This window comes from Lygodium microphyllum, chromosome 13 (genome assembly GCF_053477565.2).
Source record: "Lygodium microphyllum isolate KBCC chromosome 13, Lygodium_microphyllum_v1.1.10, whole genome shotgun sequence".
In the NCBI taxonomy this organism is placed as follows: domain Eukaryota; kingdom Viridiplantae; phylum Streptophyta; class Polypodiopsida; order Schizaeales; family Lygodiaceae; genus Lygodium; species Lygodium microphyllum.
Window position 1 is genome coordinate 64585218 of NC_141147.1, and position 20192 is coordinate 64605409.

General features: G+C 39.1%; 1 protein-coding gene across 3 annotated transcripts in view; it reads right to left on the reverse strand.

Annotated features, from left to right (window-relative positions):
• LOC148026711 (pentatricopeptide repeat-containing protein At5g67570, chloroplastic-like) overlaps positions 1-18001 on the reverse strand; it is a 115057-nt gene extending 97056 nt beyond the window's left edge. For 2 of the 3 annotated variants that reach the window (XR_015692880.1, XM_087691195.1), the window contains exon 1: positions 16763-17998. Coding sequence is in view for 2 of the 3 variants with exons in the window: in XM_087691195.1 (XP_087547321.1) it covers positions 16763-17904 (1142 nt within the window). In the remaining variant the exon portion in view is untranslated. Of the gene's footprint in view, positions 1-16762 lie in introns of all 3 variants that reach the window. The other variant, XM_087691196.1, reaches the window with a different exon arrangement.
• Between the last annotated feature and the right edge of the window lie 2191 nt (positions 18002-20192).

The following is a 20192-nucleotide window of genomic DNA, read 5'->3' on the forward strand; positions in this document are numbered from 1 at the left end:
GGACTGTGAAGATGCTCTCTTGAAGGCCATTGCATACATCAAGATGGCAGTGTCTAATGATGTACTTATAGACATCAAGCGTCTTGATACAAGTTATGCTATATGGAAAAAGCTTAAGGACACTTATGAACATACAACTCCTATAAATCAAGTGCATCTTATGCGTAAACTTGTGAACATGGAGTTGGACGAGTCTAAGCCAACAACTGAGCATTTGAGTGCTTTCACAAGGGTTTTGAGTCAGTTGCAGGACTCTAGTTTAGCAACTTTCGATGATAAATTAAAAGTTATTTTCTTATTGATGACTTTGTTTGACAACTGGGAATCTTTGGTTGTGTCACTTAGCAACAACCCCACTTCGACTTTTGATGTTGTTAGAGGTTCAATCCTTAATGAAAAAATCAAAAGAAAGTTTAGTGGTGAAAGCAGTGGTTTAGCTTACCATGTAAGAGGCACGTCTAAAAAGAGGGGTAATGCAGCTAGTAAAGGGAAAAGCAGAAGCAAAAGCAAGGGCAAACAGCAGGATGTCACATGCTATCAGTGTGGGCGTAAAGGGCATAAAAAGCCCGATTACCGGTACTTCAAGAAAGAGCGAGAAAGAAAGAAACAACAAGGTAAACAAAAGGATGATAAGAAAGATGATGACAACTCTTCCTCAAAAGAAGGAAGGTCCATAAGGGCTCTATACTAATTGTTAAAGGCAACAAAAGGGGGACTTTATAATACTTGCATTGTAAAGCATTACTTGGCAAGTTCTTGGCTGTGGCTGAAGTCCATTTACAAATGGAGCTTTGGCACAAAAGACTTGGTCATATGAGCTAGAAAGACCTTCAAGTTCTCTCCTCTTTAGGAAGATTTGATGTAAAAGGCTCTGGTCTCGAATTTTGTAATGATTGCTTATATGGAAAACAAGTGAAGTCTCCTTATTACTCTGATGTCGTTAAGAAGTCTAATGCTCTTGACTTAGTACACTCTGATGTGTGCACTATGCTTGTTAATTCGTATGGGGGTACACACTACTTTGTTACTTTCATTGATGATTTCAGTAGAAAGTCATGAATGTATGTACTTAAGAGCAAAAAGGAAGTGTTGGATGTTTTTAAAAAGTTTCATGCTTTTGTTACCACACAAAAAGGACTTAAGTTTAAAGCCATGAGAACAAATAATGGGGGTGAGTATTTTTTAAATGAATTTAACAAGTTTTGTGAGATGCATGGCATTAAGAGGGAGTTGACAGCCCCTTATAATCCTGCATCAAATGGTGTGGCTGAAAGATTTAACCACACACTTTGTGAGAAAGTCAAATGCATGCTGTCCACAGCTAATCTCCCGCAGCAATTTTGGGGAGAGGCTCTTAAAACTGCAATTCATGTATGCAATTACTCTCCTAATCATGCATTGAAAAATGGCATTCCTGAAGAGGTTTGGTCTGGCAAACCTGCTTCATATGACCATTTGTGTGTCTTTGGTTGTGATGCCTTTGTGCATGTACCTATAGAACAAAGGATCAAACTAGACATGAAATCCATCAAGGGCATCTTCATGGGATATGGAGATGAGGGAGAGATGGGTTATAGAGTTTGGCTTCCTCAGGGCAAGAAGATAGTATGCAACCGAGACGCAGTATTTAATGAGGCAAAGTTGCTGAAAAATGCTACACATGGTGATCTTGATAAAAAGAAGGTCAAATTTCAGCATGAACAGCCAGCCATTGCTGAAAGTTATGTCCCTTTCGATGCTGAAAATGAGCAGCAACCTATTGAGCTACAGCCAGAAGATCATGGACAGCAAATAGATGCACAGGATGAAATAGGACAGCAAGAAGAATATGCTGAAAACATATTACAGCAGCAAGAAAATGCTGAAAATCGGCCACCCGGTGATGGTGTGCACATTCCTCAGGATGTAGGCCCACTGCTTGATAATACAGATCATTGGATAAGAAGGTCTACATGTGTCATAAGGCAGTCACAGAGGTTTCAGCCATCTTTGGATTGCATTTTGTTGACTAATGAGGGTGAGCCTTTGACATTTAAAGAGGCACAGTCATGTGAAAACAAGAGAAAGTGAGAGCTTGCTATGCAAGAGGAGATGAAGTCTCTATATGCAAATAATACATGGGAGCTCATACCTTTACCCAAGGATAGGAAAGCTATTCCTAATTTACAAAGTGAAATGTATTGACGTGAAGCCCAAGTACAAGGCACTGCTGGTTGCTAAGGGCTATACACAGAAGGAAGGCATAGACTTCCAAGAGGTCTTTTCACCAGTGGTGAAGATGACTACGCTCCATGTTTTCTTTGCTCTCACTACATCCTTGGATTTAGAGTTGGATCAAATGTATGTGAAGACTGCTTTTCTTCATGGTGACTTGGATGAAGAGTTGTACATGAAGCGGCTAGAAGGATTTGTTATTCCAAAAAAAGAGCATTTGGTATGTAAGCTGAAACGCAGATTATAGGGTTGAAACAAGCCCCTAGACAATGGTACAAAAAAATTGATACCTTTATGCTCAGCCATGGATTTAAACACAGTCATGTAGATCACTACTTATACACTAAAAAGGCTGATGATAGAAGCCTTATTGTGCTGGTTTTATATGTGGATGACATGCTAATTGCACAACAGCATAAGAGTACTTTGAATGCTCTCTTAAAAGGCATTTGAGTTCAGCCTTCTCCATGAAAGATTTGGGGGCAGCTGAACACATTTTGGGCATGCCCATTAAAAGAGACAAAGGACAACATTTGTTGTTTCTCTCACAGGACAAGTACATCAGCAAAGTACTTGACAGGTTTAATATGGCTGATACTAAGCCTATTGGTGTGCCTTTACCACCACATACAAAGCTTAGCAAATCTGATTGCCCTAAAAATAATGCAGCTACTAGTGCCATGAAGGGCATACCTTATGCATTAGCTTGTGGATCTTTGATGTATGCCATGGTTGCAGCTTGTCCTAACATTGCTCATGCAGTGGGAGTTGTTAGCAAATTTATGTCTAGCCCTCGCAAGCCACATTGGGAAGCAATGAAATGTATCTTCAAATACTTGAAAGGTACACAAGAAAAGTGTATATGTGCTATAGAAAGGGTACACTAGAGTTGTAGGGATTTTGTGATTCGGACATGGCAGGAGATCTTGACACTAGGAAATCTACCAGTGAATATGTTTTTACTTTGGCTGGTGGGGCTATCTCTTGGTGTTCAAGATTGCAGAAAATTGTGGCACTAAGTACTATAGAAGCTGAATATATTTCAACCACCAAAGCTTCTGAGGAAGTTATTTGGCTTGGCCGTCTAGTCAAGGATTTTGGTCTTTCTTCACGTACTCCACTACTTGGTTGTGATAGCCAAAGTGCAGTATGTCTGGCTAAGAATGCCATGTTCCATGCACGTACCAAATACATAGATGTTTGGTACCACTTTATTCGACAGGTCTTGGATGATGGTCTTGTCACAATGACTAAGATCAAAACCCAAGATAACCTTGCAGATATTCTCATTAAGTGTCTTGCAAAAGCTCACATGAGCATTGCATTCGTTTAGTGGGAGTTGGTTAGCTTAAAGGTACCACTTTGGGCCTTTAAGTGGAAGGTTGTTGGGTGTAAAGTTCCTTCATCTCTGTGTAAATAGTCTTACGCGTGTGAACACACCCTTAATGTACCCTAACATATAAATACATTCTTTTATTCTTTATGTACCATCACGATCTAGTACACCTATCTATACATTCACTCTCTCTAACACTCAGCTCTGTAGCTCGCGCCTCTCTCTCGCACTCCATTGCGCACTCTCTCCCCTTCACCTCCAAATGGAGGAAGGCAGCTATTGGAGGAGCAGCCACCGCTCCTGAGTCCTTTGTAGTCTTCTCCTTCTTGTTGTCCTTCTTGTCCTTGTCGGGGCAAATTGGCAATCTTTCTTCCAATGATATGTCTTGCCACAAATGTAGCAAGTAGACTCCTTGGCTTTGTCCTCTTTAGACTTCTCGTCCTTCTTCTTCTTCTTCTTCTTCTTCCCCTTTTGTTGGGAAGACTAACTAGTCCAAGACCATCAAAACCAACTCCTCCCACCTAAGGATCTACCCCAACCTAAAGCAATCAAGGCAAAATAGAATGCACTAAATCGAAGTGGTAACTAAGAGGGAAGAGTTATTGCCATATCTTCAAAGGTAATCGCCTTCCCTATATTCTAGATTTGCATCCACAATTGCCGAAGCTTATTAACATATTCCCGTATAGAAGACTTGTTAGGACTTAAAGTCCTCGTTTGAACCTCGAGAGACAATTGCTTCATCATGGTCATCCGATTGTACATTTGATATTATATCTCCTGAGCCACAGTTACACAAACATAACACTACTTTTAATAAAGGATTGGGGGTGCATTTGTTCTACTATCAAAAATAAAGCCATTTATTTTTTATAATTTAGCATTAATTGCTCTTTGAGGATGCTTTTAAGGAGACTAAATTAGTGGTTAATTGTAATGTACCAACCTTTCTAGATTAGATGATATATTGCAAGGTTTAATGCACATGAACATGGTTCTATACTGATAATATAAAGGAATTTTCGAAAATCTTATATTCTTTGGAAATTCTTGACAACAAAGTAAGTAGAATAAATTTTGACTTTTTTCAACTACCTCCAACACTTGGTATGAAGTGACAGAATCGTGTAGCATGTTGCTACAATTCCAATACTTCAAACAAATTTGAATTGCAAATTCTAGATTAAAAGTTATGGCTCTTTGAAGTGTTGTCCAGTGTGCAAAAAATTTCAAACACACTGTATGTAAACACAAAAAACACAAAAAAGCGTGTTTTTGCATTTTTGGGCCATTTTGAAAGGCAAACACCTTACTTCCACATCCCAAAAGCTTTGGAGCTTGCCTTTGTGTTTTGCCTTAGTGCTTGCCTTAGCATTTACGCTTTTGCATATAAAAGAAAAAGCATACCCCCTAGCCTCCCCCCTCTAAAACTATTTAAGAAACACCTATGGACCTTCTAGCACACAACCACCCTCCACACTCAACATCCAACAAAACACATAATGCATGTAGTGACCGGGAGGCAGGAAGATCGAGACAGTCGGTGTTCGTTACGTGCGGAGAGACTGAGAGAGTAAAAGAGAGCAAAGTAGAGAGTGTGTACGATTTGTGGATACAATGACAAGTGTAGCACTTTAGGTTTTTAGATAGATAGATAGATATATATATATATATATATATATATATATATATATATATATATATATGAAAGTACAAGTGCTAAGGGTGTGTTCACACCCGAGCACATTAAAAGGCACAAGAGCCTTTATTCCCAACAACCTCCCACCTAAGGGCAATGTGCCTTAAGAGAAAAAAAGAATCAACTAAATCTAGGTATGTACAAAGCTGAAATACATTAATCTATCCAACTCCCATCATCTATCGACAATAAGTAAACTGCTCTGCTGAAAGACCCTTCGTGAGAAGGTTTGCAGGATTATCATCTGTATGCACTTTGATAAGCTCAATGCTCTTTCTGTCAAGTACATCTCTAATGAAGTGGTACTTCACCTATATATGCTTCGTCTTTGCATGAAAGACGGGATTCCGTGCTAGCATGATAGCACTTTGACTATCATAATGGAAAATAGGTAACTCTGTAGTGCCAATCTCTCCCACCAAACGTAAAAGCCATAAAGCCTCCTTGCATGCCTCAGTGGTAGCCACATACTCTGCCTCTGTAGTAGATAATGCAACACACTTTTATAGCCTCGAAATCCAAGGGATTGCTCCTCCTATAAAGGTAAACACATACCCAGAAGTGGACTTTCTGCAATCTGCATGACCAATATAGTCTGCATCCGCAAAGCCAACAACAGATGTCTTCTACTTTCCAAAGCAAATGCACAACTCCTTTATGCCTTTGACGTATCTCATAATACCTTTCACTACTTCCCAATGCTTTTTACTAGGATTTGCCATATATCTGCTAACCACTCCCACTGTAAAGGCAATGTTAGGACGTGTAGCAACCATAGCATACATCAAACTGCCAACAACTGAAGCATATGGTATCTTAGCCATTTCAACCATCTCATCATCAGATGTAGAGCTGTCCTCTGCACTGAGTTTCACATATGGAGACAATGGAACCTCAATTGTTTTCCCCCCCTCCATATTGAACACTGCAAAACCTTGGAGATATACTCCTACTGAGATAGATAAAGTAATCCTTTCGATCTATCTCTGAGTATTCGCATGCCAAGAATGTGATTTGCATCACCAAGATCCTTCATGTCAAAGCTGCCATGAAGACTTTGCTTCAGTGAGTCCAAGGCATGACTATCCCTGCCAGCAATCAGCATGTCATCAACATACAAAACCAAGATAATCAGGCTGCCATCTGCTATCTTCTTAGTATACAAGTAGTGATCTACCTGACTTCTATAGAAACCTTGGGATTGCATAAATGTATCAAATTTATGATACCATTGTCTTGGTGCTTGTTTCAGCCCATACAAACTCCTTTTGAGTTTACATACCATTTGTTCTTTCCCTTTTTTAACAAACCCTTCAGGTTGTTGCATATATATGTCTTCATGCAGATCACTATGTAAGAATGCAGTCTTTACATCCATCTATATGAGTTTCCATATCTTCAACTGCAACCAAGCCCAAAATGGTTCTCAATGTAGTCATCTTGACTACAAGAGAGAAAATCTTATCAAACTCAATTCCATGCTCCTGCTTGTACCCCTTTGCAACCAATCTAGCTTTGTACTTTGGTGAGGAACCAAAAGTGACCATCTTGTAAACCCATTTGCATAGAAGTGTTTTCTACCCTTTAGGCAACTACACCAAGTCCCAAGTGTTATTTTTCTCAAGAGATTCCATCTCTAACAACATGGCTTTATACTATTTCTTGCTATCCTATCTGTCCATTGCTTCCTTGAAGCAAGATGGTTCACCACAATCTATCAACGTAACATAATCAGTCACATTGTTTGCACCAGGAACAAATCTATCAGGTTATCTAGTAGCCCTAGACGATCTCCTAACCCAATGATCATTGTTTGCTGGCTATTCCTGCAAATTTCCATTTTCACATGCTGTCCTAGCATTTCAGCCTGCAAATCAGCATTAACAGCTTGTTGTCCTAGTTGTTCTTGCACATGTAGTGGCTCATTATCATGGGCAATAGCTGGCTGATTATTTCCAGCATTATTTTCTGCATTTACAGGTTCATTTTCAGCAAGTATTTGCTGCTGTACAGTGGGCACATTTTGCTGTGTAAAGGTATTTCTTCCCGGAATACAGCCCTACGGACTTCCTCCGTTCTTTCGGACTGTTTGTGCATGCAATCTTCCCGGAAGATTGTCATTGATGCGTACTACTTTCCTTTTCTCGAGATCCCATAATCTATACCCCATTTCACCCTTGTCGCCATATCCTAGAAAAATGCATTTATAGGACTTTGGCTCAAGTTTGCTGCATTTTTCTTTACGAATGTGCACCAAAGCCTCAGCCAAACACTTTCAAGTGAGCATATGAAGGTGGCTTGTTTGACCACGCTTCTTGGGAAACTCCCCCCCCCCCCCCCTCCAAAGACCTATTTGGTGACCGATTAATTAAGTGAACGGCTGTCATAACAATCTCTGTCCAAAAACCATGGGGTGATGCAGCATGTGATAGCATCATATACAGACCTTATCCTATATGATCCAATTCATACGCTCTACAACTCCATTTTGAGGTGGATTATGAGGACCAGTGAGCTCCCTCTTTATCCCTTTGCTGTAACAAAATGCTTCAAAGGCCTTGGACACATATTCCCCACCATTATTAGAGCGAAGACACTTGAGTATCTTATCAGTTTGATTTTCAACCAATGCCAAGAATTTTTTAAACTTGTCAAGCACTTCATCCTTACTACAACTAGGATAAACCCATACCTTCCGTGTAGCATCATCGACAAAGGTGACAAAATATTTCTTTCTCCCTAAAGATAATCCTAGCATCTGACATACATCTGAATGTACTAACTCTAGAGGAGACGATTTCAATGAAAGAGACTTTTTATGAGACATTTGTGCATGTTTACCATAAATACAATTATCACAATGCTCAAAATCAACATAACGAAGACAAGGCAAGTAACCCAAACAAGAAAGCACTTTCATTCATGTTTGACTCATGTATCCCAACCGGCCATGCCACAAAGAAACGCTTGGCTACTTGGTCACGGTAACAACATGATCACTCACACTAGATACATGGGGAGGATACAAGGTATCACTTTTACAACCTCTGGCAATCACTCTAGATCCCTTACAGATCTTCCATTTTCCATCACCAAAGGTGGTATGAAAACCATCATCATCTAGCTGCCCTGTACTAATCAAGCTCTTCTTAAGCTGAGGTACACGCCGTACATGCTGAAGTGTGAAGACAGAGCCATGTTGAAACTGCAACTGCACACTGTCAATACCTGCAATGTCACATGCATAGTTGTCCCCAAGATGGACAACACCATGTCGACCCCCTGTATAGGTAGAGAACCACTCGTGATGAGGGGTGACATGAAAGGAAGCACTTGAATCGAGAATCCAAGTATGCATGTCATCACCTGTATTTGCAAGTAAAACATGTGCACCAAAGTGTGAAGAGACCAAAAGGACGTCATTCCCACTGTCGCTGTCATGAGTGACTACATTCACCTCTTCAATTTTGACATTGCTCTTCTTGGGTTGACCCTCTTTCTTCTCTTGCTTGCTATCATCTCTCTTCTTACCCTTTCCTTTCTCTTTCTTCCATTCGTAGCAGTCACGTTTAAAGTGACCCTTCTTGCCACAATGATGGCATTCAACATCTTTGCTACATGATTTATTGCATCTCTTGCTATCATATTTGCCTTTCTGCTGTGATCTTCCCCTAGTACGCAAAGCATTCGAAGACTTACTGGATGCATTGTTTTGCCGATTCATTTCTTCCATGAGTAGAGCACTCTCTATATCAGCATACAAAAGGATCACATTAAAATTGCTCATAGAAATCCTAAATGTATCCCAACTCTCGGGTAGAGTGCAAAGCAAGAAAGTAGCCTTAAATTCATCATCAATCATGAACTTCAAGGCAACCAGCTAGCTGAAAATGGAGTTAAACTCACTCAAGTGAGTAGTAGACATTGTTGTACCTTCATTCATACACAAATCCATAAGCTTTTTCAGCCAATACGGTTTGCTTGCAGCACTCTTCTGTGCATACAGTTCTTCCAACCGAGTCCAAATAGCATATGCAAAATTCAAACCTTCAATGTTGAACAACAAGGTATCAAAATTTGATAGCTTGATGGTTGAGCATGCAAGCTCATTTAACTCATCCCAACCGTCGTGTTCCATATCTGCGGGCTTTGCCCCTTATATCTTAATCAGCTTTGCCTACTTCTTTTGCAACAGGATATTGTAGCACTTATTTTGCCAAACTGCAAAGTTATGTGCTCCTTCAAGCTTCTTTATGTGCATGAGATTACTGTTGTCACTGCTGCCAGCCATGATTTTCAACCCAGATGTGACCAAAAAATCAGCAAATGCAGACCTAAACTATCACACAGGTGACCAAGGTGCAAACAAGTACCATCCAGCAATAAATGACCTCATAGAAGCAAAGATCTCAGATATGTAATTAAATTTTCAGAAGCACCAAACCATGTGCTACAGCATTCCACAACTGATTACAGTTGTTCCAAGGAAATATACATCACATTACATGAGAAATCCCAAATTTTAGCTGCAATTTCTGTTGTACATGTACCCATGGGCATAAAATTTGACAAGAACAGTCAAAAGCCCCAAAATTTTTGTACTCAAAGCATCAACCACACATCTACATTTTCTTTGTCATGCATAGAACAGGCCAATTTTGCCAAGATAGAGCAATTTCAGTAAAATCCCCAAATTTTCCAAGTGTAGGATGTCCAAATTGCATGGAATTGAACCTACATGTACATAAAATGACCAAACGGTGCACAAATTTTGCCCAAACTGCAAAAGCCCCAAATTGCACAGGGTCCAATGTGCATTAATGTCGAGAAATTGGGTAAATTTTGGCCCAATTTGTGCATGTACATGAAAAGCCCCAAATGTCGGGAACAAAATGTCACAAATTCCTGAAACTTTTGAGACAGATATCACTGATCTATCTTGCTCGCACCAAATCTAGACAAATTCCCAAATTTTCCAAGTCCTGCGTGTACTAATTTCAGTGAAATTGAAAGAATTTCACCAAAATGTGAAAAGCCCCAAAATTCCCGGGTAAATGTGCACCAACTTTGCAATTTCTAAGTCATATTGTCCAGTTCTGCGTTAAGATCCCCAAATTCGGGAAAAGCCCTAAATTTCTAGGCCTGGAACTGCCCAAAATCCTGACTGTGCCTACACACGCAAACACACATCAATGGGCAAAGGGCTTGTTTGCAAGGAACCTTTGAAAAAATTAAAGGTTTTGCAAAGGAAAGTGACGAATCTGCTCTCATTGACCAAACACAGCCGTCGTGACCTGTCACCTTGCAGAAAAAGTGATGCCTGATGCTACGAGAACTGTCGCCTACTGTCGGAAGCTGCTGCCAGTCAGTCACTGACTTGTCACCTGCTTGAAAGTTGTCACCTAGTGTCCGATTCATGCTTGCTTGCCAGGTCAGGAAACGACCTGCTATCGTATGTCTAGAGATGACGTTTTTAACCTACGCCTCCACCTTGAAACTATCGCCTAACAAAAACGTGACCTGTTGACCTCCACGAACTCCGAGAAGTACGAACGCCTGATACCAATTTGTAGTGACCAGGAGGCACGAAGATTGAGACGGTCGATGTTAGTTACGCGCGGACAGAGACAGAGAGAGAGAGCAGAGTAGAGAGTGCGCACGATTTGTGGGTACAATGACGAGTGTTAGGTTTTTAGATAGATATACATATAAAAGTACAAGTGCTAAGGGTGTGTTCACACCCGAGCACATTAAAAGGCAAGAGGGCCTTTATTCCCAACAATGCACACCAATCTCATTCCCACTCAAGGGAAGTGCTAGGAGGAGCCATCTAAAGAGAAGTGAGAAAGAGACACAAGTACCATCTCATGTCCGAAACACCACCTGAATAACTCCAACTCTTAGACCTTCACCATCATAGCCACTACTATTGATGTAACATGAGAACAACATGAATATGGCTCTATCCAATAACAACATTGCTACACATCAAAATAATATTATTGTAGCCCGAGTTCTATTGTTTGCATATTAATTAGCTGAAAGGGATGGTTTTGTATATGAGAAAGGTACATCAAAACTCTTATTTTCATGCTTAAATGTATTGGCATTACCAACAAACTCGGATATTTCCCTTTAGTCAAAAGTAACATCATAAAACATTGCTCGTCTCAAGTTAGGGTTTAAACTCCTAAGAAAAAAGTTAAGTTTCCAATGTTGGGAAAGCAATTCAAAATCTAATATATAAAATTAATTGTATCCTAAACAAAACAATTTGTGGTCTCATTACCACCAATCTCGTCATGAATATTGTGTTAATAGTGATCCCTCTATCATGCTTGTGTAGTTGGGGACTAATATTTGTGTTGTACTCAAGGCATCCCTCTAGCCTTGGAGTAGGACGGCCACTATTGGTGTGGACCATGTGGTCACAATAAGCAAGTTGTGTTCTTTGTGAGACTGCCTAACATCATGGATGCGAAGTAGACAATAGAAAGCCTATCTCTAGTGTGTGACATCCCTCAAAGGAGAGAAAGGGTCAAATGATAGGGCCTATTTGGAAGTGAGCTCCCAGAAATGAGGTCAATGTAATGATCTTTTGGCCTTTGTGATGGTTGCTCATCAAGTAAAGTCCTTAGTTGCATCAATAACATTAATACCTTTCATGTTGAGATAGACCTTTACAACCGTAATACCATCTGTCTCAAGGACATCCCTCAAAGGAGCGAAAGGGTCAAATGATAGGGCCTATTTGGAAGTGAGCTCCCAGAAATGAGGTCAATGTAATGATCTTTTGGCCTTTGTGATGGTTGCTCATCAAGTAAAGTGCTTAGTTGCATCAATAACATTAATACCTTTCATGTTGAGGTAGACCTTTGCAACCGTGATACCATCTATCTCAAGAGCCTTCTCAATAAGGAAATCTTCAAGGACCTTCGCTTCAGCCCGTGCTTTAGCCCTTCTCTCCATCAAAGCTTGAATTTCTGGATCCGCTTCCAACTCCTTGTATCTTCTTATAATCAAAAAAGCCACATTCAGAGATGAACCAGCCCCTTCCCCTTTACATAAATTTATTGAAACAAACCACAGGTACCAAGTGCCTAAACCATATACAAAGAGGCTAATTCACTATAATTTTGAAAATTAGGATTTTGAAACCCTAATTTCTGCATACTCCAAGGAGGAAGCTGATTTTTTTCTTTAGTCATTTGGCTAGATCAAGCTAAGTAGAAAGTGCTTCTTGGATGAGTGATAGATAGGAGAATATAAAACATATGGCTGAAATTTAAAAAAAGAGATGTCTAATATATAGATTAGGCTTAGGAGCTCAAAAGTGAAAAGTAGAGGCTACAAATGATAAGTGTAGAGACACTTGTCTCTTCAAAATGACACATGTCCTATTCTGGACGTCACATGTCACTTTTCTAAAGAAATAAGCTTTTAAACCTTCTTCTCTAAAAAATCTCTCAAATGATTAAGAATTTGAGATAGCCGTTAAAGAAAAAATTGTTCCTTGTGAAATTTTGAAGCTTTTGACGCAAACAAAATTTTCATTTCAGTAACTTTGAAAAAATAGTAACCTTCTAAATTTTAGAAGTCGCTAAATTTAGACTCTGAAAAACTTCTTGTAGATTCACTAGTTCATGATTTGTTTCTTTAATCATGAGCATCTAGTTTCACTTTTTGAAACCACTCATTCTATGGGCTTCTAGTCAATGTGGCTATCGAAGTGTAAAAGTCTTAGTCATCTGAGCTTTTTGATCAATCTAACCACCCAGCTAAACTTTTAATTTCTCAACGACAATCCAAATATAATTATAGGGCATTCTGGCCATTGCTCACCCTTAAATAGAAAGACGAATATTTGATCATATTTTGAAACACTCAATTAATACAAATCGCCTTTCAAAGTATATAAGTATCGAATTAATTTAAATCATTGAGCCAATATATATTGGTAACAATTGATATACAAAAGTTTGGTTACAGTTGATGCATGGGCCATTTACTTAAGGCCAAGTTTCCAATGATTGTGTAGTCTCCATGTGTAAGTCATTATTTGAACTTGCTCATGGAGAACATCGAAAAGCTCAAGTGGGTGAAGAGGATGCTCCACAAAGTTACATCAATTGTCACCCTTTCGCAGTAAAGATAAAGGTGCTTGTGATGTATCACAACATAGCACACTCAAATTAAAGAAGCCTTCTTTGACTCAGTTTGGTTACATGTGGTTGTTGCTCAAGCGCCTTTATGAGGTGTAGTCCGGCCTAAACAGTAGTATCCACTCTATGCAATGAGTGGGATGAGCATCGTTCACTTCTTTAGAGCAGCATTGATGGAAGCACGGGCTTATACAGTGATCACAAAGACACAACGTGCACATGTTTTACAAATAACAAAGAGAATATCAGCATGGATACATAAGTCTATCCAAGGTTTTACACCTTGGTACATATGGCCTACAAGTCACCGGCAATATACGCTAGAGAGCTCCATTCAAACCAACTTGCATATTTGATTCATGTGATCCCCATGGATAACCACAATGCATTGCTGGAGGAGCTAGGATACTATGGAGATTAGAGAGGACATGTGGCATTTGCTTCTCCCACATGTGGAGCAGAGTCACTTGTGAAGCCTCTCTTTTGGTGGCAAAAATTTGAATACGCGCTAGAGACTCTTCAACCCTTGGCAATGAGAGTCCTTACTTGAGATTACTCTTCGGGTGCAAGTGAGAGAAATCGGAGTGTCAATTCTCTCATTCACATGAAGATTTGCAATCAACTTAGCACACGACAATTAGAGTGGCTAGTCTATTGTTGTACTAACTTACGCATGATGAGGGCTATGATAAGCATAGCTAGTCCAAAGCAGATAGACACTTAACCATAAAATTTAAAATTTATTGTTTTGAACTTCATACTTTACAATTTAGTATTTACAATCTTGTGTGCATTGTGTGGCTGAATATTGATACACTCAAGTTGACGGGCGACACTCTTCCCAGTGTACATCAAGAGGTGGATGAGGAGAAGGAGATGATCTTTACAAAGCTCTATAGAGAGCTTATAGCAGCAGATACTCGTGACACTCACAATCAACGTGCTTGTGGGTGAGAACTTTGAGTAAGTGGCAATGAGGGCATGGTCATTCAACACTCTCCAACATGGAGAAAGAGGTTTGAGTGGCTTGCAAACATATGTGAATTAGGACTCTTAGACTCTAGTAGCTCCCATTCCATGCCTCATGAAGACATCCCCCTGTGCCTACATAGCCATTGCCTGGGGAGCCATCATTTAATGATGTCAATAACCTCATCAATGAGGATGAGTATAAGAATATCTCATCATCCAATTCCAGGGGGTCATCTTCAAACTCTCTTGATAAGCACTCAAATGGTTCTAATGATGATGATGCCTCATCATACGCCTATCTCTTTTTTGTATCATTGTATCCACTATAATCCATATATGTGCTAGTTGTGTCTGGCATTGCTATTTTCACTTTAAACATGTATTTTATTGTATACAGTTTTTAAATAATCAAGTTAATTTTTTTTATCATACTAATATTGTATCGTACCTTATAAAATCATAAGGTACTATTTATTCTGTATTTTATCAAAGCATACATTTCATACCTAACAACTATGAGTGTAATTAGACCAAAGGCAAGACCAAAAGATAGAGGCGACATAGCGAGGAGATCATGTCAACAATTCAGCTTTTGGAGGCAATAGCAAGATGAGGCCAAACCAGAGCAACACGCAACATGATGTACAAGGGGTTGTGCAAGGAAGTGACATCACCTTCACAAGTGGTAGTAAGGACTATCTATCAACAAGTGTAGTCTCAAGCTGTCATGGTGATGTAACCAAACCAACTATGCGACCAATAGGTAGTGGCAACATGGCAAGGGGATCACTTAGGCAATGGTGGCAGCACAACAGGGGATCAATCACCCTCTCAAATGCACAATAAGACACGAAACTGTCCTTTGTCCAAACCCAAAAGGTAGAATATAAAAATGTCACATCACAATTACTTCTAGGTACAAATATCGTTTTTATTAGTACATTGATGAGGATCTTGCTCATGGCCTTTGCTTAGCCATTGGCTTCAGAGATAGTATAGTGATAACTTTTGGTGAATGACCAAGAAAGTTGCCAACAGACGCTCAATCACTTTGTTCAACCCATTCTATATTTGTGCAATTGTATATGGATGCTTTGTACCATATGGATAACTCTAGTTTGCAATATATATAGAACGTGCATATGGCAACAACAATTACAAATGAAATTTGGGTCTTTTTTGTCATATAAATTCAATTTGATAGAAGAGTGCTACTTATACAAATGTCCTTCCTACTATGAGATGTGATACCACTACGCCTACCATTTGCAATACTTGACCCAAGATGCCTAGGACTATCTCTTAAAGACTCGCAAACATTGAGATTTACTCATTCAGCCTTAATTAGCAGTAGCAATGGCTGTGTAGGAAGTGAAGAAAAATACTCAGATACATCTTCAAACACGCAATACCACCAATACATGGTCAACCATCAGTACCAACTCCACAATGTGGAGAATCACCCAAGGTGACTAAAGATAGAGCTAGAGAGTTAGGAGCCATGTCCTCGACCTAAGTGGAGTGTGCACAAGATTCTCTCAAGATCTAGATTATCATCTCTTAAAACCACTACATATTCGGGGAGGAGATTCACTTAATGAGGCACTTGTGACTTATCATAGAGGAGCTAAGATCCCTTCCCCACTACCCTAGGATGGATCTTGTAGGATGGTAGAAGGTTCATGATCTCTCATAAACATTTGGCTACATTGGCTTTTGACCTCATTTTCTATGATGAGATATTCAATTAGGTTTTCTTCATCTATCCATGATAACGCATTCCATAGATCCCATTTACTCTTCATTCATCCCTCCAACATGGACTCTCCAAAAGACGGACTCCTCATAAGTCCTACAATCTCATACGCCTCCCAACATTGTGTAGTATAGTTATACCAAAGCGTTGCCCTGAACTAATCTGCACTTCCTATGACACCATAGTCTCATTCAGGGTCAATATCACACTAGTCATCATATCATTTTGAGTGCAGAAAAAGATCTGTATGAGTGGTTGGTCCCAAAGCAATGGAAAAAGATGAAGGGGGGACATGTACGGCTCTATAAGCCCTGCCAATGACTTTGATGTGAATGATTACAAAACTCTATCCGGTTCCAACTGCTTTTTCCTATACAATAATGTTTATCTAACCAGATGCCAGTTCATATACAACCACAAGCCTCTTTAATGGCAGAGACAATCTTCAAGCGCAGCATTATGTCTTGGCTGTAGAATTACATGTGATCTAATTCTTCAATTTGGAGAGGGCATGTGAGAGTGTTTGTGCTGTCAGAAAGATGCATAAGGTTGAACATTGAAGCCAAAACTGGAGCATGCAATTGGCAAAACAGAGAAAAAGGTTCAATATGGTCACCTTCTACCTGGCTGCCAACCTCTGAATTTTCCGGTCCTCTGCTATGGCTGACCTTCCATCAAACCCAAAGCTTGTGCACATGCTTTCATCAGAGTTTACCTCTTCAACTATTATCTCATCAGAATAGACATTTTCCCACTCATCTTTTCTCCTAGATAGAGTAAAGTCCTTGATTTCTGTTGAGTAAGGTAATTTTGTCCTTTTCACTAAGCCCGGTCCTTTAATCCAAACCTCGGGTTCCCTTGGCAGATGCTCATCAAAAAATCTCTCTATTCCAGATATTTGACTGTTCTCTGCGTTACCAAATTGCTTGACTGATGAAGGTTTGTGAACATTTTCGCTCAAACTCCCTAATGCAGATGCTTGTGCTTGCTCCAACTGAGGGCTTGTACTCATGCTTTGTATCGAATCACATTCAATAGGAATTGTCCTTTGAGCAAACTCATGTTGTTGTACAGTGTGTGCAGCAGTCCAAGCTGTATTGCTTGCTGGATCAGCAGGCTCTATAGTTCTCTCCTCGGGCAAACTTTGAGGTCCCCCTTCCAAACTCTGTCCTGCCAGGTGTGTATTTTGATCAGGAAAAGTCTCTGCCTGAACAGGTTTTGATGTTCCATGCTGTATCCTTACAAATCTTGCCATTTTCAGATTCCAAGGGGCTATCCGCCGTATCGGAGACGTCTTTTTGGCTGCAGCGGCTAAGGTTTTTGCATGTGAGGTGACCTCGCCTTTCACAAGGATCCTGTTGGGAGGCCGCTGGTCACGGATAAAGCAGAGAAAGTCATCAGTCCTGCTATCATCTTCTTCCTTTTCATGCATCTGGGACCTCTCCACGTCCAAGTTCTCCTCCTCGTACCAGTCGTACCACACGGGGTGCTTCATCTTGTCGGCTTTCGCTTTCTCCTTCCTATCTCGTCTTCTCTGCTTCCATGCCTCCTTCTTCCTGAGCTGGCGCAGCATCTTGGAACTGGGCTCGATGTCTCGCTCTTTCAATCTGAACACGGCCTTGGAGAAGTTCACGTCGAGGCTGCAGCGCACTCTGACAGGAGCGGGCTTGCCTAACCATTGGACTTGAGACTGATGTTTTCGAAGAAGACAGGACTGATGTCTAGCCGAATGAAGCTCACGAAAGGGGTTGCCGAGCAAGGCCATCGCCTCCCTTCCCTAGATAACAATGGAGGCTTCAAGATCTCTAAGATACTGCGCGGGGGTCAACTTATCTTCCTAGTAAGAATCGTAGTAGAGCCCTACTAAAACTAGGGTAAGGGGGCTGATAAAAGGCCCAGATTTAGTGACGATCTATTCTTGCACAGCAACGCCATTTCAAGGACATTATCGCTTGTTTTTTTCTCCAAAATTAATGATGTGTTATTCACTTATTGGAGGAAGCGGCCTGTCGAATTGTCACTAAAATGGTGTTGATTCGTTTTTTTGGCAAGGTTCACTACCGTCACAATTCTCTGGGTATTTTATGATACGTAGAAATGCAAAGATATGCAATCTCCATGTGAGCTACTCATCAGCTTCATCCAAAATTCTAATGGAGAGCAAATTTTAACCTTATGAAGCCATGGCAACAAGCGAAACTCATAAAGTCAATGGATTCGAAGAGATCAAAATGGGGACCAGTAGCTGTCATTAAACCGACGCATTTACCCTAGTACTAGTATTAGTATTATTAGTATTAGTTTATATATATATATATATATATATATATATATATATATATATATATATATATATATATATATATATATATATTTGGTTATAGGTTCGCAAAAGTCTCAAAACTTTTAAAGGGTTTCTTGAACTTACCTTTTTTTTTAACTTCTTCATTTTAATTAAAATCTTTTTTTCATATTTAATCTCTCTCTCTCTCTCTCTCTCTCTCAATTAAACCCCCCTCTCTTTCACTTTATAAGTTCTTTCTCTTTCTCTTTCCTCTCCCTTTTTTAAGTAAATCAAACTTTTCAAAAGAAAACTTTCTTTTACTTCTCTCCTTTTATTAGTTAAATTAAACTTTTTAATTTAATTTTTCCTTTTTTTATTAAATTAATTATTTTTGTATTTTTAAAAATATTTTTATTTTAATTAAACACTTTTTAAAGTCATATTTTGAGGGTGAGAGAGGGAGAGAAAGAACAAGAAGAAAAAGAGAGGAAGCGGAGGAAAGAAAGAGAGAATTATAAAGAGAGGAAGTATCTATTTCTCCCACTTTTCAAAAAAAAGTTTCTCTCTCTCTTCTCTTCCTCTTTTAGTCAAATTAAGCTTTTTATTTTATTTTTTTAAATTAAATATTTAAAAAAATTAAATACATTTTTCTTTTAATTAAACATTTTTTAAAGCTATATTTTGAGAAAGAGAAGGGAGGGAAGGGAGAGAAAGAACAAGAAGAAGAGACTTGGGAAAGAAAGAGATAATATAAATTTTAAACAAATAGGAGAGAGAAAAACTAGTATATTATTTTGGTTGTAGGTTCGAAAAGCCTTGGACCTCTAGAGGGCTTCCCAAACCTCCTCTTTTTAATTAAAACTCTCTTTTTCTCACATTTAATCTCTCTCTCTCTCTCTCTCTCTCTCTCTCTCTCTCTCTCTCTCTCTCTTTTAATTAAATCAAACTTTTCACAAACATTTATTTCTCTTCCTTTTTAAATCAAAACTCTCTCTCTCTCTCTCTCTCTCTCTCTCTCTCTCTCTCTCTCTCTCTCTCTCTCTCTCTCTCTCTCTCTTCTGATTAGATTAAACTTCTTTTCTTTTTTTTCTTTCTCATTTAATTAAATATTATTAAGCATTTCTAAACATTTCTTTTTTTAATTAAACATTTTTAAAAAGCCATACTTTGAGATAAAGAGAGAGGGGGGGAAGGGATAAAAAGAACAAAAAGAAGAGAGAGAGGAAATATAAGATTTTAAAGAAAAAGAGCATTTTAAAAAGAAAAAAATGGGAGAGAGTGAGTGAGTGAGTGAGGGAAAAGAGAGGCGAAAGGGGAGAGAGAGTAAGAGAAAGAAAAAGCGCAAAGAATGAAAAGAGATTATAGAGATGAAAAATTTTAAAAATATATAAAAAGAATGAAGATGAAGAGATATTATTTTGGTTGTACATTCACAAAGCCTCGAACCTCTAGAGGGCTTCCCAAACCTCCCCTTTTTAATTAGAACCCCCTTTTTCTCACATTTAAGCATTCTCTCTCTCCTCCCCCTACCCTTTTTAATTAAACCTCTCTCTCTCTCTCTCTCTCTCTCTCTCTCTCTCTCTCTCTCTCTCTCTCTCTCTCAATCAACTAGATTGAGCTTTTTAATTTAAACTTTCCTCTCTTTTTTCTCCTCCTTTAGTTGTTTTTTTAAAATATATTTTAATTAAATATTTTTAAAATTATATTTTGAGAGAATGAAATTTATAGAGAGCTGATATATCAATTTAAAATAGAAAGAGAGACAATTA